This window comes from Typopeltis vanoorti, chromosome 20 (assembly GCF_054136105.1).
Source record: "Typopeltis vanoorti isolate ZY-2024b chromosome 20, IOZ_Tvanoo_1.0, whole genome shotgun sequence".
Classification (NCBI taxonomy): domain Eukaryota; kingdom Metazoa; phylum Arthropoda; class Arachnida; order Uropygi; family Thelyphonidae; genus Typopeltis; species Typopeltis vanoorti.
The window spans coordinates 107871453-107895957 of record NC_143568.1 but is presented as its reverse complement, the minus strand read 5'-3'; the positions used below and the strand labels follow the sequence as shown (position 1 = coordinate 107895957).

The 24505-nt window shown below is 33.6% G+C and overlaps 1 protein-coding gene across 2 annotated transcripts in view; it reads left to right on the top strand.

The window, feature by feature from the left end:
• Positions 1-24505, top strand: part of LOC150095769 (nucleoside hydrolase-like) — a 55018-nt gene that overhangs the window by 3617 nt on the left and 26896 nt on the right. For both annotated transcript variants that reach the window (XM_090410093.1, XM_090410094.1), the window contains exons 2-3: positions 9477-9673; positions 24183-24483. In XM_090410093.1, the coding sequence (XP_090266219.1) occupies positions 9491-9673; positions 24183-24483 (484 nt within the window). In that variant the 5' untranslated portion in view covers positions 9477-9490. The remainder of the gene's footprint in view (positions 1-9476; positions 9674-24182; positions 24484-24505) is intronic.

The following is a 24505-nucleotide window of genomic DNA, read 5'->3' as shown; positions in this document are numbered from 1 at the left end:
TTAGCAGTGTGTGTTTCTTGAACTTCAAATTTTTATTGACTATTGCTCCAAGATCCCTTGCCACTTTCTCTAGTATAGATCCACTAATAGAGAATGCAGTCTCCCATCAGTGCATTTGCTGTTTCCTGAAAATTACTAATGCACTGACCAATTTCTGTGAGTTTACCAGAGGATGTTTGTGAGTTCTCAAGAGCATGGTGTAATATAAGGAAAACACATAACAGATGTGTTTTTAGGTGTAACCTGCGCACATGTAAAGAATGATGTGCAGAGCAGATATCTTGGGACCCTTCGACACTGATGTGAGAGTAACACTATTATGTTGTGCAGTTTGTACTCTGAGCTCAAGAATGCTTTAACTCACAGAATTTTAAAGGGTAGACATTATGCCCAAATATTTGGTTTCAGGAATATGACAGGAAAAATCAGTATTCCTATTGATTTTTCCTGCCATGGTTCTATGTTCAAATGTAACTTGGTCATCAGTTTTTGACCAAATGGTATCCAGGGGAGTACCACTTTAACTTTTTTTATTCTCATCAGTGGCTGAATTTTTTTGATTATTTCATACTGTTATTTGGAACATTTGAAAATAATTTGCATCATGTTGAATATTCATTCTGCACTGAAATTAATCAAAAAAAGAAAAGAAAGAAATAGTCATTAGGAGAGACTTTTTGGGTTGTCATTCAGGTCTGTGATGCTAAGGCCATTCTGAACCTCCATAATACAATTAGTAATGACACTGCCATCTGGTCAAAAAGACCTGGTTTCAATCCTTTCTAGGATGCAAAGATATGGTGGCAGAGCTTTTATTCCCAAAGTTTTTCATAAGAGACATTACAGCTGGCTTTGTAACATTCAGTTAATCTATACAAATATCTGAATATGAATAGGCATAAAAGAAATTTGAGAGAAATAGCATCAACAGTAAATCCATGAATCTTTTCTAGAATTATGTCATGTAACCAATTTAAAAAGGAGGTATGGAAAGGATGAAGAGTATTCTAGTAGGAATGGCAAGTGTCATTACATATTTATATATTTGATGTAGAGCATGTGATTCAACTAGAATTGCCAACCTGAGATTTTAAGGACATTTAAACTTTCGAACTAAAATTACTATTATAGGACAAAAATGAACAGTTATTTTTTTTTGTTTATTTTTCTGCTGCAACTGGAGTTCAAGAATCACATGTGAAATACATGTATATTTCATGGAAGAAGATTAAACTAGAACTGTCAACTTTAGATTTTGTAAGGATATATTTAAACCTTAGAACTGAAGTTGCCTTACAGAGCAAATTACAGTATGTACAATGTTTGTTTATATGCTGTTTATTTTGATGTGACATCTGTATTTGTTTAAGTGTTGCATGTTGAAGTAATTAGTGCAGTTCACTGGTCAGTAATGGTGTCCCACATGAAATTTTTATACTCCCACCTCCAGTAAGCTTTCAGTGGACTGATCCATAAGTTCTCAGGTCTCTACATTGAGAGATTTTCTGTGCAGCTTTCTATAGATGTGTCTCTCTACAACAGTTATTTTTGTTATATCACTTAAATATATACAGTAATATCTTTTGTGCACTTACCCTAATGTTACTTTACTACTTTTCATTTTCTGTCATGTGTCAAGTTCAATAGCCTGTCATGGCCAATTAATTTGACTTCAAAACCTAATTAATGCTCTGAAAGGGCACTTAATCTTATCTGCTTAGTGTATTATGTTTTCAGTCATGTATGTTCTTCTGCTTTGCCTGTTTTGTGGGATGAAAAACTAGAGATTCTGGAAAGAAAAGCTGTACCACTGAGACTGGCTAACTCACCTTCACTTAAAAAGTCCTAATAAAATTTCTTTGCATCCTAGATGGGATAGAATGTAGGCCTTTCCATCCAAAGGGCATTGCTCCTTTGGATGGAAAGGTCTGGATGTCTCTGAATTACAGAGATCCCTTCATACTAATATACACAGTCTTCGAACAAGTAGTGGCAGGCGTTTCCATTGAATACTGTTATTACAACTTCTGCACACTCCCTGCACTGCCCACAGAATTGCACAATCCCGATTCCATTAGTAGCATTGTGTGCAGCCAACATTCACATGTTTATCAGTAGAGAGAGAGAGAGTTGTCTTCATTTTAGAAATTATGGACTTTACAACCGTGTTATAAATGACTATTTTAATTTCTGGGGGGCAAAGTCTGACTATCACCTCCTTGTAGTGCCCTCTGGATGATCTAACGACAGCAGCATTTCTTCTTTTTCCCATCATGGAGACAAATTTCAGTGATTATACTTATGCTACTGCGTACGGGGCAGCTGACACGACTCTTGATTTGGAAATGATATCAGAGTTGAGAAATGAGAAAATCATTCCACCCATTACAAGAAATATTAATACCATCCAATGTAATTTAAATGGTATCGTTACCCCAACAAGCAAAGAAAAACTAAATGAACTATTACTACTAGCTGACAAACATGATGCTGATATTATCTGCATCCAGGAAACCAAACTTCGACAAACTAACAGACTAAACATTAAAAACTCTGAAATCATAAGACAAGATAGGCCTATGGACCAAAATGGAGGAGGCTTCTGACACTAATCCGAAACTTGTCATATAAAGTTGTTGAGTTAGACATAGTATCAGAAGGAACTGAAATACAAGGAATCCAAATAATGGAACCAAGTAAAAAGCCATTAAACATATTCAATTGTTATCATCCTCCTGACAAACCTGGACCAAATCTTTCCAACCTATCCCATCTCATTGAAGAAAACTCCATTATCTTAGGAGACATGAATAGCAAACACCTGTTATGGGGTTCTGAGGAAATTAACCCAAGAGGAGAAAACCTGAGTAATTTCTTAGATGAAACAGGACTAATAACTCTCAACAGTGGAGAACCTACTTATCTGTCTCATTCTTATGGTACAAAAGATGCCCTAGATATCACTGCGGTGTCTCCTGATCTTCACAACAAAGCTATTTGGTTTGTTTTGGAACCAGTCGGAAGCTGCCATATTCCAATAATAATCAATCTGAACCCCAAAATGACTAGACCCACCCAAAAAAGAGAATATCATTGGAACTTCCAAAAGGCAAATTGAGATAAATACAAGGATGAAATAAGTAAAATGCTGAAAGATCACACATACCATGATGACTTAGACAAAATGCTACATAACTTGGAAGAACACTATCCTAAATGCAGCAAAGAAAAGTATCCCAAAGGGCTACAGGAGAAAAGTTATTTCAAACTACACAAAGGTTCACCAGGAACTTGCCAGTAAAATAACTAAATGAAATGAATTATTTAACATCTTAAAAATTAGAAGCTCTCCAGAAACCAAGATCGAGTACAACAAGATAAATGCTGAAATTAAACAAAAATGTAATATATTACAAAGAACTAGGTGGCAAGAATTTTGCCACAACTTAAATCCAAACACTTCAGATACCAAACTTTGGAAACTGACTGCTAATTTACAAAGAGGCCTACCAAAGTCAAGTGAGACTAACACGCTAAAAGATCCAGATTGAAATATCAAAATTGGAGATGGGGAGATCGCAAATACCTTGGCCTTTCATTTTCAAAATATAAGCAAACTAGAGATTAACACTAGGAAAGATCATCAAATATCAAAACAGGCTCGACAGCAGAAAAATGCTGCAAACTCTCCAAAATATCAAAAGAAACTGTTCTGGGATCCATTTACAATCTCTGAATTGAGAGATGCCTTTGAGAGACTAGATATAAATAAATCATGTGGACCAGATAACATACAAGGAATTATGATCAAACATCTTCCTTCCCTAGCCCTAGATTGGCTGCTTCGCCTATACAACAATAGCCTAAAACAAGGAAAAGTTCTGAAAGACAGCCACAATCATACCAATCTTAAAGCCTAACAAACCACAAGACCAACCAGGAAGTTATAGACCAATTTCACTGACTTCAATTCCAGGCAAATTAATGGAAAAAATGATACTCCAACGTTTGAATTACTATCTAAACAAAAATAGTATACTATCACATTTTCAGACTGCCTTTAGAAGAAATCACTCAACAACTGATCAACTTTTCTACTTAACCCAGACAATTCAAGATAACTTCCAGACCAAACCTACCAAATCCACCATTGCAGCTTTTATAGATTTTAGCAATGCCTTTGACAAGGTGTGGAGGCAGAAACTCTTTTCAAACTTTGTCATATTGGAATAGAAGGGAAAATTCTTAACTAGATCTATGACTTTCTAAGAAATAGAACAATTCGAGTTAAAATAAATAATACTTTTCCCAAGAAAGTGAAAATAAGACACGGACTCCCTCAAGGTAGCATTTTGAGCCCACTCCTTTTTTCCATCTACTTAAATGACTTAGATAAAAATATAAATAAAGAAACAAAGATAGCTATGTTTGCTGATGATTTGGTCCTATTCTCAGCTCACAACAACCTAGAAACAGCAGAAGGTCACTTAAACAAAGCCATTGAAAGTTTAGCTACATAAAATCAAAATTAACCCTACTAAATCAGAAATATATGTTTTTACTATTAATAACCACCTTAGAAAGTGGAGACCAAAGATTAGGCTAAAAAGTCAACTAATTACATTTAATGAAAACCCCAAATACCTTGGAGTTACTCTGGATCTATCGCTAAGCTTCAATAAACATATCAACAGTGCTGCAGTCAGAGCAAAAAGAAGACTAAATATCATGAAAAGTATCTCAGGTAAAGAGTGGGGAGCCGATGCTAAAACATCAAAAGTCACATATACCTCTATTATCCGTCCCATAATGGAATATGCTTCGCCTAACTGGATGCAAACATCACAATCCAATTTAGACAAGTTTTTAAAAATTCAGAAAAATGCAGTTAAAATCATATGTGGACTAAGGAATACAACTCCTGGAAAAATAGCAGAATTTGAATCCAACCTTGTTCTTTTAAAAATTAGGTGGCAAGAAAATCTTACCAAATTTGTATAAAAAAGAGTTAACCTTGCACATCATAAGACAAGTGAACTTTTTAAAAACTGGAAACCAACAAACAGAATAAAGCAAAAATCAACAATGCATGAAATCATAGAAAATAAAATTCCCTTGGATTGTCCAAATAAAATAGCCGACTACCCAACTTTCCTCCAAATCAAGACAGGAAAAATATAGTTATCAACTCTGAAATAGGGAAGCATGAGGAAAAAAGCCTAGAAAACACGGAAATCTTGAGATCATTAGCCCTTTCAAAATTAATGGAATATGGACCTGACTCAATAAAGATCTACACAGATGCCTCCAAAAATCCAAATGGCAATTCTGGGAGTGGCGTACTCATCTATGGCTCTCATAATATAGAATTAAAAACAACTAACGGTATTGGATGTAACTCATACCATGCAGAATTAATAGCCATTAACACAGCACTGCAATATTTGGACAAACAAAACCCGAAGGAGTTTATATTTTTCACAGATTCCTTAGCAGACCTTCAAGCTATTCAGAACTGCTACGCTAGCCATCAAGAAATACTTAGAGACATAGAAAACATAAACAAACTACATAAGGATTCTGAAATAATCTTCTGATGGATCCCATTCCATGTGGGATTAAAGGGAAACAAAACTGCAGATGAAGTAGCAAAAATGACCGCAACATCAAGTGATACCACAGATTTTAATCTTTTTAAAACCACCCAAAAAGAAAACATAAAAAGAACAATTCTTCAGGACATGACTCACCACTGGTACTCAGCAGAAAATCCAGGAGCTACCGTCAACTCCAAGTTTAATCGCAGTGCCACTACCATGATCTCTCGCCTCAAGATTGGCCACACATGACCAATCAAGTTTAGCAATGGCATAAAAGTCTTCCCCACCTGCAAAATCTGTAACATCGAGGAAGCATCACCAATCCATTTACTAATCTGTATGAATATTTCCAAATGTGAACTCTATAACACCCCAGAAAGGTGCTGTATAAAATACATGAACTTGACCTCTATGATCTGGTATAATAATACCATGGAATAATTTAAAAAAAAAAAAAATTAATTTCCGATGTTTCGACCTTCATATAAGGTCATCAATCTGGATAATATTCAAGGACAAGCTGAGTTACTTTTGACACAGTAAGCTAAAGAAACAATGATTTGATCACCGGTTATTCTACTGACATGACCTCTAGTGGAAAAAAAAAATACGGATAAAATTAAAAATTAATTAATTATTTTGAAACTACATCAAAGCTAAATTCTATTTAAAATAACATGAGAGAAACATTCTCTCATGTTATCTTATTTTTAACTCTCTCTCATGACCTATTTTTAACATTACAATTGTTATATTAGATTTAGGATTCTGGATTATCTACAGTCCTGTTTATAGACTCTTAACTCTAAGATATTCTGATATCAGAATTTCAGAACAAGGACTACGTCAGTTTTCACCAGTATAGCCACTCTGGTCTTGCAGACCATGCCATGCTCTGGATACATGCCACAGAATATGGTGGAAGAAGGCCACAATAATACATCGTAGCTAGTTCAAATTTGAATGACTTTTCATGGAATCAGCCTCAGCCCTAAGAAACATGCCAAACCTCAAAAAATTTGGTTGCATGAGACTGCCCCAAATTTGGGAGACGTTCATCAGGAGACCTTCAGACCAATGGTCAAGAATACCTACATAGCCCGCTAGGGGGCACCATCAGGACTTTTAGGAGAAACAATAGCTTCCTTGCTTTGTCCTCATTTACTGTGTATAGTGCCTGCGTGCACGTGTCTTATTTTAAGTTCCTTTGAAGATGTTGCCGAAATATTGGAAATATATAGTAAAGTTTAATTTAAGTCATATTATCGTGTACGTTGTGAATTCCTTAAGTTAATTAATAATTGTAATGTTAAAATGTTAAAAATAGGACATCATTGTTACTGTAAGAAAACTATCTATATGAAAGAATGTTTCTCTCATGTTATCTTAAATAGAATTTAGCTTTGATGTAGTTTCTAAATAATTAATTAATTTTTAATTTTATCTGTGTTTTTTTTTTTCTTTCACTAGAGGTCTTGCCAGTAGAATAACCGGTGATCAAATCATTATTTCTTTAGCTTTCACACAGTAAGTGTGAAAATATACAAGGACAACTCAGCTTGTCCTTGTATATTTGTATATACTCCAGATGATGAGTATATCTGGAGTATATACAAATAATATGAAGGTCGAAACATCGGGAAATTAAAATAGTTATTTATAACACAGTTGTAAAGGCCATAATTTCTAAAATGAATGCTGATCACTGTGCAACACTAAAAGAAAAAAGAATTATTTAGTTGTATGGGTTAGCATGCAGTGCAGATTATGAGAGCAGCGTGTCTATAATAGCATTTCACAAGGTTGGAATGCAGCCAAATGTTATTTTCAAAATGCTAAAAACACTTTGGATCAGTAGGATGTTTGTGTATTGGACTATTTTTATATTAGTCATTATAACAATACAGAAGATGTATCTGCCTGCTGAAGAACAGGACAAACATGCTACATTACAACACAACAGTTTGTAAGGACTGTGAAGGCTCTCCTTCACCTTAATCTTGTGAGAACGCAGAAAATGGTGTTGCGAAAGATGAACATTTCACAGAGAATGATGTCATGTTTACTAACTGATAACCTTGGGATGAGAGCTTATTGTCGTTCTACTGGACACTTCCTAACACCACAACTTATGTGGCAGAGAGTGATAAAATCAAAGGCACTTCTCCAGCAATACATGCACAACAGACACAGAGATCGTGTCTTCACAGATGAGAAGATTTCCACCATTGAAGAAGTTATTTAACTGCCAAAATGATTGGGTATATGCTCTAGATAGTCACACAGCACGTGCCATAGCACTCAGGATTCAGAGAGGTCATCACCCCATGTCAGTGATGGATTGTGGGGGATTGACATATCGGGGGGTATCCAAGTTATTCTGTGAGAAAGGAGTCAAAACCTCTGCCAAAGTCTATCAAGACACTGTGCTAGAATCTGTGTTACAGCCCCTGAACAGCAAATTGTTTCACGGTAGGCAGTGGCCCTTCCAACAGGACTCAACCCCCGCACACAAGGCAGGGACCACACAACAATAGTTGGAGGCAAATGTGCCCAACCACATATCACCATCTGATTGGCCATCTGGAAGTTCCAATCTGAATTCATTGGACTTCGAATTGTGGTCAGAGCTCGAGAGAGTAGCCTTCAAGAAACAACACCAAACAACACCCCAACATCACCAGCTTGAAGGTGAATTTGGAACAAGCAGTGGCAGCATTTCCATTGAATATTGTGTGTGTGTGTGCTGCCATCGATATCTGGCCTTACAAGCTTCGGGCATTCATGAAGGCAAAAAGGGGAACATTTTAAACATTGAGCGCTGCTATGTTGCATGTTATACATGTGGTATGTGCTGAAAGCTGTAAATAATTTTTGGATAGATTAAAAAAGGCTTATGTACTGTTCAAGTTGTAACAATGTTTATGGCTAGACTAGGTATATGGTTCTAAGAGCAGTTGACATAACTATAAGTTTCTTAAAGTCAAATTTTGGATAAGTTATTGCAGTCAGTCATTAAATTTAGTGACTGTCAGTAATCCTAAATTCATCACACAAAAAAAAAAATCTCAAATGCAGCAAAATGTTCATTTTCTTAGGCTTCTTCTGTTTTAGTTTATCAAATTGATAAACAAAAAGGAAATATATTATTGTTATACTTATTATTATTATTACCCAAGACCCCATGGAGTCAAAGACTCATCTGGGATTTCTTCAGTATTTCTTCAACAGCTAATTATATACAATTGGAATTATTGATTTTCCTTAAGATTGCAATCATAAGGAAAATTCAACATTTGATCTTCAATTTGAAAGATCTGGAGTTCCATTCAAGGATGTATGGAAACATTTTAAGGGTTTTTCAACTGAAGGTGAGTTAGCTCAGTCTCACATTGAGGTGACAGAATTTTCCTTCTTGAAACTTAGGCAAAACAAAAACTTGCTAGATAACATATAAAATTAATAGACATAATGGTCTTATAAACTTGAAGTGTCTTTCGCTATAATTCTACTCAAACTAAAATAAAACACCACACAAATGAGAACTTTGAAATTAGTTGAATAGATGTAAAAATAACCAAAGATGTGGTTTTGGAATGTGAGTTTTATAATTATAGACTGAATGAGGTTATTCTGTAAGCAGAGTGTACTACTTTTCTTGAAGGTTTTTGATCCAAGCAGAAAACCTGCTCTTTACTTCCTTGCTCACACCATTCTTATACATCTTCTTTCCTGTTTTCTCTCTCCTTTTTCACTTTGTAATAAATCTCTTCTGCATTAATTCAGTATGAACTCTGGTAGATATTTTTAATATATCTTATTGTTAAAGTATAATTACAGTATATATTCTTTAAGAGTAATAACTTTTTATTACAGAAAAAGAGTTTACAATGGGAATGAAACTGATTATTGATGTTGACTGTGGTGTTGATGATGCCGTGGCTTTAATGATGGCACTGAGCCATAGGGAAAAATATGAAATATTGGCTATTACTTGTGTTTGTGGAAATGTAAGTCTTGAAGATGTATGTCCAAATGTTCTTCGTGTTCTCAAGATTTGCAACATAACAGAAGTAAGTTCAGCCACAGAAATCATTTAATTTTTTCATTTAATCAATTTATAGAAATCATTTAATTTTATTTTAATTTGTGAAACATAAGAATACACTTTATGAAAAAGTAAAAGAGTATCCTTGAATTAATTTATTATTATTAGAATTAACCAATATTTAGATAAAATGAAATAAAATGAAGAAATAGAAATAAAATGGCTTAATATAAAAATGATACTAAATACGGCAGGAAATGAAAGCTTAAGAAAGACCAAAAAATTTAATAAAAACATAGTGAATCATGGAACAAATTTGATGCAATTAAAGAAATAATCAAAATGAAAAAAAGAAGCATATCATGAATGGTTAAGCAGTAAAAGATTAGAAGATGGAATAGAATATAAATAAGACCCATAGCTAAAAGAGAAGTCAGAAAAAGACATAGTGAATCATGGAACAAATTTGTTTTTAATTTAAAATATGATTTATATAAAATAAGACCCAATGTATATAAGATTTTGAAACATTTAATGCAACGAGACACATCAGTGGGACGCTGCATACTCTATTGGAGGAGATATACTGGAGGAAGTAGGGAGACAAGAGATCTGGGGTTGATGATTGATAGAAACCTGAAATTCAGGGGATCATATTGCAAAGGTGGTGAAGGTAACACAGAGGATTGCTGCAATAATGAGAAGGATGCTGACCTGCAGAGATAAAAGAGTAATCATTCCGTTGTATAAGACCCTGATCAGACCTCACTTAGACTATTGTTCTCAGATTTGGTCCCCAGGATTTGAAGGGGATAAATTTACAGAGGCAGATAACAAAGATGGTTTCAGTCCTGAAAAAGTTAGTTATGAGGATCGGCTGAGGGAATGTGGACTGCAGAGTTTGGTGGATAGAAGGAGAGGTGATATAATTGAGACTTTTAAACTGTTGAGAGGTGGTTACAGGGTTGACACTGGGGAGTTCTTTTGCTTGGTTGAACAGCAGGAAGGAGTGATGACAAGGGGCCATCCCTGGAAGTTGCAAGAGGGTGAGGAGTGGTTTCTTTGGATGGAGGGTGGTTGAACCGTGGAATGCATCGCCTGATAGAGTGGTGAGAGCGAGAATGGTCAATGAGTTTAAGGAGTGGTATGACAGACTGTGTGTTTCTTAGGAAGGATCTCCCACGATGAGTCTTTTGACTTCTTGGAGACCTGAATAATAATAATAATTAAATATAGATACTAAAGAAAGCATAAAATTAAACACTGAATTGAAATTAGAAGAAATTCTGTACAGAATTGTGGATAGATAAATATTTAAAAAAATATGACTGACAAAAATTTAATGAAAATGGAAAGGAAATAACTAAAGAAGAATTAGAAATCAGCCTGAAAGAAACAAAAAATGGAAAATCACCTGGAGAAGATAATTTAGGTTCAGAATTACCATATTTACTGCAATATAACTCGCCCTCCCGTATATCTTGCACCCATAATTTACTTTACGAAAAAAGAAGTTAAAAAGTTTTGCATGGACCTCGCACACAAAAAAAAAAGTTTAAGAAATAGGTAGTGAATGTCATTATGGAAGTCTCAAATATTTTGGAATTTCGGTTGAATAGAATCAGCATTTCAACTCAACAATCATCAGCTTGACTTTGTTGTTGAGTCGCACGACCTTTTGTTAATACAGCACCAGTCATATTCGAGACCCAATGATAGCGAATAGTAGATTCTTGGTAAATCATACCCAGTGGTGAGCTATGGAAATTTTAACAAAGGGCTCGCATCGTCGAGCAAAAAAAAAGCCATATTTCACAAAAAAAAACTTTTATTAATACAGCTTGTGTACAAATTCCAATAAAAAAGTATGAGGGGGACATACTTTTTGATTGGAAAAATAGATCATGAAAAAGTATTTCATGATTTAAACATGAAATATTTGCACACATCATCTGTGTTAATTTATCTTACATAAGAAAATACATTATTTAACTATCAAAATATAATAACATTAAAATCTTTTATAATTGCATATATGAAATAGTCTGCATTTTTTATAAACAAAATAAATTTCTTTTGTTTATAAAAAATAGAAGTTTTTATGACAAACAATCTATAAAGAATAAATAAATATTATATAAACGCAATAATATTGAAGTATGTTATATTTCTCTTTTGTTTTTATACTTCAAGTGATAATCAACAGTGCCAATCAAGGGGCATTATTTCATAGTCCTATTTATTTATATATGATTACCAAAAGTGAATTCTTATTTGTAAAATGGTAGTAACAGTAACTATAATATTTTATTTAAATTCAAAAAAATTTTTTTTTTTTTTTTTTTTTTTTTTTGAAAAAATAAAAAAGTAAACAAGAAGAACAAGAGGCTTGCAGATTGGAGAAAAATTTAACAAAGGGCTTGGGCGAGCCCCTTATAGCTCACCACCATTTTCAGTTTTTTTAAATTATGGTGATCTTATTATTCCGAAATGATAAAAGTTCAAGCAATAATTAAACTGTTTTAATTTAATTACAGAAGTTGAATAAATAATTAATGAATAATGTGAGTTGAATAAATTGAATAATCAATCATTCATTATTCAATAATGAAAAATTCAATAATAAATAATGTGAGCAGTTATAAATTATAATGCATACCGAGAATTTAATTATAAACATAAATTTAAATTTTTCTTGAAAAACTTTAGTTTCCGAAATTCCCTGCATATATCTTGCACCAAGATTTTTTTTCCTTTAATTTTGGGGAAAAAGTGCGAGTTACATCCAATTAAATACGCTATATAAATATGCAGGAATATTTGGTGGAGGTGAATTCATTTAACTACCAAGGATGTATGATCACATATGAAAATGACATAAACTTGAAAATTGCAAAATATTTAAAAATAACAGGTGTAATTAACTCTATATTTAAACCAAACCTAATTCAAAAACAAACCAGACTAAAAGTATACAATACATTAGCCCTACCAGTCTTATTGTATGGAAGTGAAATCTGGACAATAAAACAAAAAGACAAACAAAGATTAATAACAGCTGAAATAAAGATTATGAGAAAAACTGCAAAGTATACTTTATTCGATTACAAAAGAAATTATGAAAGAATTAAACCAGGAATCACTAATAGAAAAAAAAAAATCAACATAAATGGATAGAATGCGTTGAAAGAATGAAAACAGAAAGATTACCAAAACAAGCTTTAAATTACAAACCATTATGAAAAAAAAAGACCAGGACGGCCTATAAAATATTCAACGATAACTTCTAAGGCTGGAACAGGCAACTCTAGGCCTAAATCCTTGAAAAGCGTGATTATTAAGAGATGCCTCCAGGGAATCAGGGGACTCATCTAGGGAGGCCACATGCTACACGAACCAGCTATCATACTTATTCCTAAATTCATTCACACTGCTTGCACACAACATCCAGTATCAATCCATTCCAATCACACATCACCCTATGAAAAAAAAAAAAAATTGCGCCCTCACTCCCTTCTTAGCAGCATTCATTCTCAGCTTCCAAGGATGCATTCTTGTCCTTTCCCCACTCTCCATAAAATAAAAAATTCCATCAACTGAAATCATGTATGACCCTTTCAGAAGTTTGTAAGTCTCAGTCACATCACCCCCTCTTTCTCTTGTTTGCTAGCATCTGCAGTTTACAAATTTTCAATCTGTCTTCATAATTAGTATTCCACAATTCCTGATATCATTTTTAACACTCGCTTTTGCATACTCTCCACTGTATCAGAATCACAATGCAAACCAGGAGATCAGACTTGTGTACAATAGTCCAAGTGAGGTCTTGATAAGACCTCACTTGGACTATTGTACACAAGTAAAGAGGCAAAATGATATCCTTACCCTTGCATGTCAAAGTTTGTTTCAGCATTGCAATTATCTTTTGAGTTGTGTTTGCAATCTTTGTTATGTGGCACCTGAACTTCAACTTATTATCTAATAACACTCCAAAATTCCTAGCCTGATCAGTTTCTTCTAGCATAATGCCACCAATATAATGCAACTTTGGATATCTACTTACTAATATAATAACAAAATTAACTCACATAAATTATTCTTTATTCGTAGAATTTTCACCTGAGTATCACAGGCATCACCAGTACAGGTACAAAGGCTAATTAAACAATAACTATTACATTCACAAAGCACCACCTAAGTAGCTGAGATTAAATTTCCTAAATTTATTTAAAAAAAAAATTTTTTTAATATATATAAAAAATACATTATCTATATGGATCACATTATGAAGGAAAGTGGTATTAAACCTGATATCAAAATTGGTCTTTGCTTTATGCGGACGATGTTATACTTTTAAATCAATCCACTACAAGTCTGCAAGATTCTCCTGACTAAATTGAATAACTGTTGTAACAGATATAGTATGAAGGTCAGCAATAAAAAGACAAAGACAATGAAAATAGGCAGAATCATTGAAAATGTCAACTGTGTTGTGAATGGAGAACCTGTGGAACAAGTAAAACATTTCAGCTACTTAGGCACGATTCTTAGTGAAGATGGTAAATTAAATATGGAAAGAAACAACAGAATTAACAAAGCTGGTATGGTAGGAAATCAACTGAATAAATTCATATGGAATAAGAGAGAAATTAGTCAGAACACTAAATTAGCTGTATACAAGACAGTGTTCAAACCAGTTTTAACTTATGGATCTCAGAGCTGAGTCTGAAGTAAAACACTTGACCAAAGACTCGAGACCGCAGATATGAGAGTCCTGAGAAAGATTAGAGGCATGAACAGATGGCATCAATGGCAATATCATATTAAAAATGAGGATATTAGGAAAGAACTTGACATTGTCAGCATCCAGGAATGCGTTAGCAAAGCTAATCTCAGGTGGTATGGTCACTTAAACAGAATGGGCGAGGAACGATTAGCAAAACAAGTGTTCTCTGCCAAGTTGGCAGGAAAGTGAGCCAGAGGAAGACCAAGATATAGGTGGATTGATACAGTACAAAATGCCTTAGACGATAGAAATATAAGATCTGATAATGTTGGAGACTTGACAAGTAACAGACTGATTTCGAGGAAAATTGTAGATAGGAAGTTAGTAATGATGTAAATTTTTCATGTAGTACTATCATATCCTGCACACCCCTTGAAGGTACATGGCAGGAATTTGATGATGATAAAAAATATATAAAAACATACAGAGTGGCCATAAATTTACTTTCCCTCTTTGGAGATATCTGTAGCTAAAACTAATACACGGAATGAGACCACATTTTATATTGAGACTTTCAAGGGCATGGAGAGATGAATTCTGCGAAAAAAAAGATTTAGTACCAATAAGTTTTAATAATGGCAAACCATGAGCAAACATATAAATACAAAATTAATAACAGAAAAATTCACGTAAAAAGGTTATTTAATAGTATAATTTTTGCCTGTGTGCCACAGGCATCTTCAGTACATTTTAAGCTCAAATTAAACAATCTTATTTCGGACAAACAGGACGATCTGCCTCTATTCGGCTAGAAGAACACCAGTCTTATATTCAGAATCTTGAACCTGAACAGTCTGAACTTGCAGAACATGCCATCATCACTAAACATAAGAGTTTATTGGAAAAAGACAAGAGTCCTTTACAAAAGTCGGTTCCTCATGGAACAGCTTTATAAAGAAACATGTGAAACTTTACTTCACTCTCCTAATTTAAACAGATCTGATGGTTTACATCTATCCCCTTTATGGAAGATAGTACTTTATAATTCAGCTAATCTTTCCTAACTTTTTATTGTGTATATATATATATATATATATATCATCATCAAATTCCTGACATGTACCCTCAACGGGTGTACAGGATATCATAGTACTATACGAAAAATTTACGTCATTACTAACTTCTTATCTACAATTTTCCTCCAAATCAGTCTGTTACTTGTCAAGACTCAAACAATATCAGATCTTATATTTCTATCATCTAAGGCACTTTGTACCAATCAATCCACCTATATCTTGGTCTTCCTCTGGGTCGTTTTCCTGCCAACCTGGCAGAGAATGCTTGTTTTGTTAATCTTTCCTCGCCCATTCTGTTTAAGTGACCATACCACTGAGATTAGCTCTGCTAACGCATTCCTGGATGTTGACGATGTCAAGTTCTTTCCTAATATCCTCGTTTTTAATATGATATTGCCATTGATGCCATCTGTTCACGCCTCTAATCTTTCTCAGAACTCTCATATCTGGGGTCTCCAGTCTTTGGTTAAGTGTTTTACTTCTGACCCAGCTCTCAGATCCATAAGTTAAAACTGGTTTGAACACTGTCTTGTATACAGCTAATTTAGTGTTCTGACTAATTTCTCTCTTATTCCATATGAATTTATTCAATTGACTGCCTACCATACCAGCTTTGTTGATTCTGTTGTCTATTTCCATATTTAATTTACCATCTTCTGTAAAAATCGTGCCTAAGTAGCTGAAATGTTTTACTTGTTCCACAGGTTCCCCGTTCACAACGCAGTTGACATTTTCAACAATTCTACCGATTTTCATTGTCTTTGTCTTTTTAATGCTGACCTTCATACCATATCTATTACAACAGTTATTCAATTTAGTCAGGGAATCTTGCAAACTTGTAGCAGATTTATTTAGAAGTATAACATCTTCCACATAAAGCAAAGAGTTGACATTAACATCTCCAATTCTGATATCATGTTTAATACCACTTTCTTCATAATGTCATCCATATAGATAATAAATAACAGAGGGGATAATGTACATCCTTGTCTCACACCAGATTTAACATTAAACCATCTTCCTGTACTTCCTTCAATTCTAACTGCTGACTTACAACTCAAATAAAGACTAAGTATTGCTTGATATAATGCCCCATCAACACCATATAACTGCAGCGTATTGAATAGCTTCTCTCTTGGCATCTTGTCATATGCCTTTTCATGACAAAATGCATATGTCATATGCATTTTGTCATGTTATATATATATATATTTTTTTTTTTTCTTTGTTAGGAAATTTATTGACTATTGACCTTTTTAGTTATCTTACACTAGCTAGGTGGCGCTTTTTGGAATTGTCAGTTATTGTTTAATTTGAGATTAAAATGTACTGAAGATGCCTGTGACACACAGGCAAAAATTATGCTATTAAATAATCTTTTTACATGAGTTTTTCCATTATTAATTTTGTATTTATTTAGTACCAAAAGTCGCCGATAGGGGAAATTTTGGCACTTACGGAGCCGAAAGCAGTGAAATATTTGCAGTAAACATAGGTAAAAAGGATTATGCAAATTTTACTGTGCATATGACAGCAGCGCCATCAATTCCACTTAAAAAGGGATTGAGGACATTCAGGCAGTTATTCGAATGACTGACGAATTGTGCTCAGTATGCGCCCTACCTTGCCTCAGCGTGCTTTCCTTGTTAAGTCGTTTTACCCTAAACAGTGCAATGCCATAGCGGCCCTTCAGGAATTTAGAAAGCTTCTTAACCTGTGTACAGGTCCTATGTCAGCTATAGCACTGAGAGCTATGATTAAGAAGTTTGAAGAAACTGAATCACTAGGAGTTAGATCTGGAAGAGGATGGAAAGCAGTGCAAGAAGAGACAATAGCAGACGTTGCCACTGCGGTGTTCAACGACACAGGGACCAGTACTGGTCCACGCACTCGTGCCTAACCTAAACAGGCTGTTATGAACATCCAATCTAACTCCTTATATGCAACTGTAGAGCATGTCGCACACCGGATGCAATTTGTTGTACACAGGAATGGTCAGCACATTGAAAATCATGTATGTGGTCCAGGGGACCCTGATTCTGATGAATAAAACATTATTTCCTGTGAGTCCAATCACTACATTAATTTCTGTGTCTTTTGCAAGCTGTTGTTTTAGTTTAATTATTATTATTCTTATTATCATTGTAACGCGCCACATATCTGGCTGGAATGAGTGACACGCCTGTCGCTTACACCGTCGAAATGTTATTAATACATTTTATTTGCTTTTAATGTAATTATCACTTGTTTTCGGCACTGCCAGCACCAAAATTTTCCTGTTGGCGACTTTTGGTACTAAATCTTTTTTTCGTGGAAATCATCTCCCCATGCCTTCAAAAGTCTCAATATAAAATTTGGTCTTATTCCGTTTATTGGTTTTAGCTACAGATGCCTCCAAAGAGGGAAAGTTATTTTATGGCCACCCTGTATATATAAAATATATATAAGTTTTAAAAATACCAAGCAATTTTAACCCTGGTTTTACTCCATTTCCCAAGTAAGCAAACAGACAAACAAGTTCAAGTTTGTGCCTGCAAGTGATGCAAGTCTAGCTGATCCTACAGGTAGTGCAAGACCAAGGCAACTCGTGCATCACTTGCAGGCACAAACTTGACTTGTTTGTCTGTTTGCTTACTTGGGAAATGGAGTAAAACCAGGTTTAAAATTGCCTGGTATTTTTAACATTTATTATACATCATCATCATCATCATATGTATCAAGGATTTAGGCCTAGCATGGCCTGTTCCGGCCTTAGAAGTCATCGTTGAATCGTTTAAGAGGACGTCCTGGTTTTCTTTTTCCTAATGGCTTGTACTTTAAGGCTTGTTTTGGTAATCTTTCTGTTTTCATTCTTTGAACGTGTTCCATCCATTTATATTTATATTTTTAAATTTTTTCTATTACTGGTTCTTGATTTAATTCTTTCATAATATCTTTGTTTCTTTTGTGATCAAATAGGGTATACTTTGCAGTTTTTCTCATAAACTTCATTTCTGCTATTGTTAATCTTTGTTTTTCTTTTTGTTTTATTGTCCAGATTTCGCTTCCATACATTAAGACCGGTAGGGCTAATGTATTGTATACTTTTAGCCTGGTTTGTTTTTGAACTAGGTTTGGTTTAAATATAAAGTTAATTACACCTGTTATTTTTAAATATTTTGAAATTTTTACATTTATATCTTTTTCATTTTCATATGTGATCATACATCCTAGGTAGTTAAATGAATTCACCTGTTCTAAGATCTTGTTATTATTACTATTTTAGTTCTTGCTGGATCTTGTCCTTTAAAGGCCATAGTTTTTGATTTTTCCGTTGATATTATCATACCATAATCTTTGGATATCTCGTTTAGATTTAAAATAGCTTTCTGTAAGTTATCTTAAGAATTTATAATTATTATTTGGTCGTCTGCAAAGAGGAGAGTGTTTAAGTTAACTGTAGATGAAAGTTTAATTCCTTGATGTAAATTTTTACTCCATTTTATTATTATTTCATTTAAGTAGATATTAAAAAGAGTTGCTGAGAGGGGACATCCTTGTCAGCCCATTTATTATACCCAAGGTAAAATACTTTCTACATTTATATCTCCTCCTGAGATTTTTATTTAATAAGGTTAAAACACCTTATGGTAACTTGTTCTGGTAAAATACTTATAAGCTCTGTATTACTAAAACCTTGGTATTTCTAGCCTAGCTCCCACTGATGAGACCTCAATAAAGGTCGAAACCGGTCTGAGTAGTGGCCCCCTTGCCTTTAATACAAAACATCATACATCCCCTTCTTGGAGATGTGTTTTGGCATTAAGGGTAAATATTAAGATTAGTGATCAGAGCTTATGCCACCTTTACCACGAGTTGCCTTAGTCTTGCACTACCTGTAGGATCAGCTAGACTTGCATCACTTGCAGACACAAACTTGACTTGTTTGTCTGTTTGCTTACTTGGGAAATGGAGTAAAACTAGGTTTAAAATTGCTTGGTATTTTTAACATTTATTATACCCGAAGTAAAATACTTTCTACAAAATATATATAAATATATATATATGTGTGTGTGTGTGTGTGTATACAGTTACAAGTTAGGAAAGATTTGCTGTTTTATAGGTACTGTCTGCCACAAGGGGGAAAGACGTAGACCATCGGATCTGTTTAGGTTAGGGAAGTGAAGTAATGTTTCACGTTTCTTTGTAAAGCCGTTCCGTTAGGAACCGACTTTTGTGAATGAATTTTGTCTTGTTCCACTGAACTCTATGTCTGGTGTTGATGGCATGCTCTGCAAGTCTAGACTGTTCAGGTTCAGATGTACAACTTGTGTTCTTCTAACTGGATCAGAGCAGATCTTCCTGTTTGTCCGAAATATGATAACCCACAAGAGCAGGTAATCTGGTAGACACCTGGATAACTGAGATGTGGGAGCTCGTCCTTTGGAGACATGAGGAATGTGGAGATTTTTCTGATGGGTTGAAAGGCCACACAAATATTTAGTTGTTTTAACACTTTAGCTATGCATTTGCTAATGCCTTGTACATAGGGGATAGGTATATGCATAGGTTCTTCTATATTTGAAGAAGATGCTGGAGCATGACTACTTAAAGCTCTTTTTATGAAGGAATTCTTATAACCATTGGATATGAAGTTGGAATTAATATATTGTAGTTCTTTATGTAATAGTTCTTCTGAAGAACAAAAGGAGTGGGCTCTATGAACTAGTGTTTTTATGGTACCTGCCTTTTGACTGGGATGGTGATGTGATTCAGCATGGATGTACTGGCCTGTATGAGTCTCCTTCCTATAGACTGTGAATTGTAAGTCACCATCTGGTTGGCAAAGAATTAAGAGGTTTAGAAAGGCTAACTGCTTATTTACTTCTAGAATGAACTGGATCCTTGGATGAAGTGCATTTATGCACTTAAAAATAAATGCACTTCATCCAAGGATCCAGTTTTTGAAATATAAAATAAGGATGTTCTTAAATCAAATATTCAATTTTTCTAATTTTAAAAAGGTAAGATTTTATTAGTCACTGTTGTTACAATTGTTTCACAAAGTGACATTGCTTCTTCAGGGTATCTACAAAAAAGAGCAATATAAAGCAAATCTCAGATAAATTCTTAATGGTTCAAATATAAAGATCCTCTCTCCTCCTCACATCCAGGAGTATAACAAATTAAATGTACATGTAACATTCCGTACAGTGGTGAAACTGGATATACAGTTGAAATTAGGAAAAAATAAAACACCAAAACCATTTGCCTTATCCACCATGGAGAAACTTGCCTTTCCAACTATGCACTGCAGACCGTCTATAGAATTGATTGGAAAGGCACTCAACTCTTACACCTCACAAAAACATAATATGAAAGAAAATTTAAACAGGCATGTGAAACATATAAAGTAACCAAATTTTTAAAAAATTGATGGGCTAAAAACTCAAAGTTTTGGACAACGTACAGTATATGCAACCCTGACAAAAAGCACATCCTGAGATTGTCTAGAGTACCTCACAGTGACACTGATCTCCATAACAAAAATTAACATCAAATAATGACAACATGAAAGTAAAAATAAGTTCAAAAGCCAACAGGAAATCCTAGTTCTCTCCCTTTCTTAAGGGGAGGGGAAATATATATATATATATATAAAGGACTCTAGGCTAAATACTATAGTCAAACTAGTGAAATTTGATGTATCAAGACTAAAAGTGAGATATAAGAACCAGATATTATAAATAAGAATAAGAGGAAAGGCATTATTAATCTTACTTTTTTTTAAAATATGAATTGTATGTGAGCTATTATTCTTTTAATTTAATTTTATCTGTTCTGTTTATTTATTTTATTTTTTGTACAACAAGAGGTCATGCTAGGTGGGTTAAATAGCTTTTAGATACAATGTAGCTTACAATAGTATGTTGCTAGTTGTAATGTAGCAGTTTTATATAGATGTATTTATTCCTGAAGTTAACTTTAATTTGGACGTTGAAACTTGGAATTTTATTATTATCAAAGATTAGAGACCACAGATGTGAGTCCCGAGAAAGATTAGGGACATGAACAGATAGCATCAATGGCAATATCATATTAAAAACAAGGATATTAGGAAAGAATCCGACATTATTAGCATCCAGGAATGTGTTATCAGAGCTAATCTCAGGTGGTATGGTCACTTAAACAGATTGGGAGAGGAAAGAATAGCAAAACAAGTGTTCTCTGCCAGGTTGGTAGGAAAAAGACCCAAAGTAAGATCAAGATATAGGTGGATTGATACAGTAAAAAGTGCCTTAGAAGATAGAAATATAAGATCTGATAATGTTGGAGTTTTGACAGATAACAGATTGATTTGGAGGAAAATTATTGATAGGAAGTTAGTAATGTTGTAAGTTCTTCATGTAGTACTATCATAATATCCTGTACACCCTTTGAGGGTACACGTTAGGAATTTGATGATGATGATGAGGTTTTTATCTTAAATAGTTATTGACTCCATAAAATTCTTACATAATCACTATTCACCATTTAATTTTGTTGAATGAAAGGATAACTGTAAATAAGATTTTCAAATTTATTTTATTTTAATTTTTCACAGTTTAGAAATGTCATTTTTAAAATCACATACCACCTTTTGTGGCAAAACAGCTTGGATATAAATAATTCTAAAATTCAGTCCTGACACTCTAAAGGAAAAACAGATTATGAGAAAGAAATCAAGGTCTTTAAAAAAAAAAAAAGAAGAAAGGAATGAGTAGTCAACATCTGTCAACATGATGGTTTAGACAGATTAAATCAAGCATTAAAATGAAAAAGGTGTGGGAAGTGATGCATAACATATGCTGGAGAATCAAAATTAAATATGATGTGCCAAGAAGATCAAATTGATGAAATAATCTCTAAAGAATCTCTTAAAAATAAGCCAGGAATTGAATTTTTACAAATACAGAACTTGCTTTCTTTTTGTAATTAACTACCATTTTGCACAAAAGCATGTATATTTTGTTAATGTTATTTTAGTCTACTGCAGTAATATCATCATAACTGTAGAGAAATCTTCTTTTAAATTCTGCATTACAGTCTTTCCTTCCATCATTTACAAAGTGGATGAATAATTCCCCCTTCTAGTTTTTGTAATACATAATTTTAAAATTCTTTATTTTATTAAGAAAGATTTTATTTTAACTTAATTTAATTTTAATTTTTTTTTTTTTTATTGCACTGAAAGATTTTATTTTAAAAATCTTTCAGTGTGAATTCTTTGTACTTCAAAAAACATGGATTGGCAGGATATGCAATTAATCAATTTTTATGTAAATATTTTGACTCTCCTTAGTTTTTTAGAAAGGAGATATAATTTGGTTATCATTATCTAGATTTTGTCAAAGTCAGATTGTTATCTTCAAGAAACAGTGCTGAAGGTCTGAGGATATGACGATATCAAGACTCTGACTATGAGGATAGATTAAGGAGACATGGATTTCAGAGTTTATATAGATGGAAAAGAAGGTTTACATTGAGACATAAGTGAAGGAATTTTGCAGCATATATATACAGTGAAATGTTTTTCATACCATCTACATCGTGTTAGGGCACTCTGCTCTCCACCAATCTGTCTACACTACTTAATCTGTCATCTACACACAACACCATTCTTTCTTTGTAATAACAGAGTGAGAAGCAGTGGCGGCTTGTACATAAGCACTGCGACACTCCCAAGGAAAAAATGAAAAAATTAAATTTTGTTTGTGTTTATAAATAATAACAATGCTTACAACATTATATAAATGCAATACAACATGTTAAAGGTTACATCTTATGTTTTGACATTGATTGAATAGTTAATAATTTGAATTGTTCAATTAATGCTTTAGATTATGACACAAATGCACTGCGATTTAATGCAGTGTCGAAATTATCACATTTGGCCAATTGCAGCTAGACTCGCTGATATTCTTTTGCGCTTCTCATTGCATATTACAAGTGATTCCGACACTGCTCGTTTGGACATTGTATCGTATGCTTGCATGCGTTATTTCTGTGAGATAGGAAACTTTTATTATTGGTGCGTGTTCGTGGTGAGGGTGAACTATTTTTTGTAAATCTTATTTTATTTTGTTAAAATAATATATAATTATTTATTTATTATAGATACAAGGCTGAATTATGATGAGTGTCACTGTTGGAAATATGAAAAGAATTATATTTTTTCAATTATCGTTACACAAAACAAATGCACTGTGATCTAACACGGTGACAGAATTATCACGCCAATTGCAGCTAGACTCGCCTATATTAATTTATGTTTGTCATTGCACATTACAAGTGATTCCAACACTGGTCATTTGGGCAGTATCACTTACAGATAAATTGTATGCATGAGCGCGTTATTTCTGTGAGATACAAAACTTTTATTATTGGTGTTTTTTCGTGGAGAGTGTGAAATATTTTTAATAAAGCAAATTTTTAATATGTAAATTTATTTATTAATAAATTGGTTACTGATTAGGAAAAATATAATTTTTTTTTTTTAATTTTGTATATGCAGCACCCTCAATTAAAATTTTCACTGGCCGCCACTGGTGAGAAGCATATTTTTTTTTTTCTTGTGGTGAATGAATTTATTTGATAGGCATTGTGTGAGCTAGAATGCACCTCTCACAATGAGTCCTGGGCTCTGTGGAGGCATTCTATTAATAATAATTGTAATTCAAAATAATTATATTCTTTTTTTTTTTCCTTTTTAGGTACCAGTATTTAAAGGGTGTGATAAACCTCTTATTGCTAATGACTATTTTGATGAAGCAAAACTTCCTCATGGAAATGATGGATTTGGTGATGTATCTTCACTATTTCCTATTTGTGATGTCACAAACTTTGAAAAAGAGCATGCATCAAATGCTATTTTAAGGCTGGTAAAAGAAAATCCTAATGCAATTACATTTGTTGCCTTAGCACCTCTAACAAATCTTGCTCTTTGTCAGAGATTAGATTCCTCATTTACACAGAATTTAAAAGAATTAATTATTATGGGAGGAAATATAGAAGGTATAAGTTATTTTTATTAATT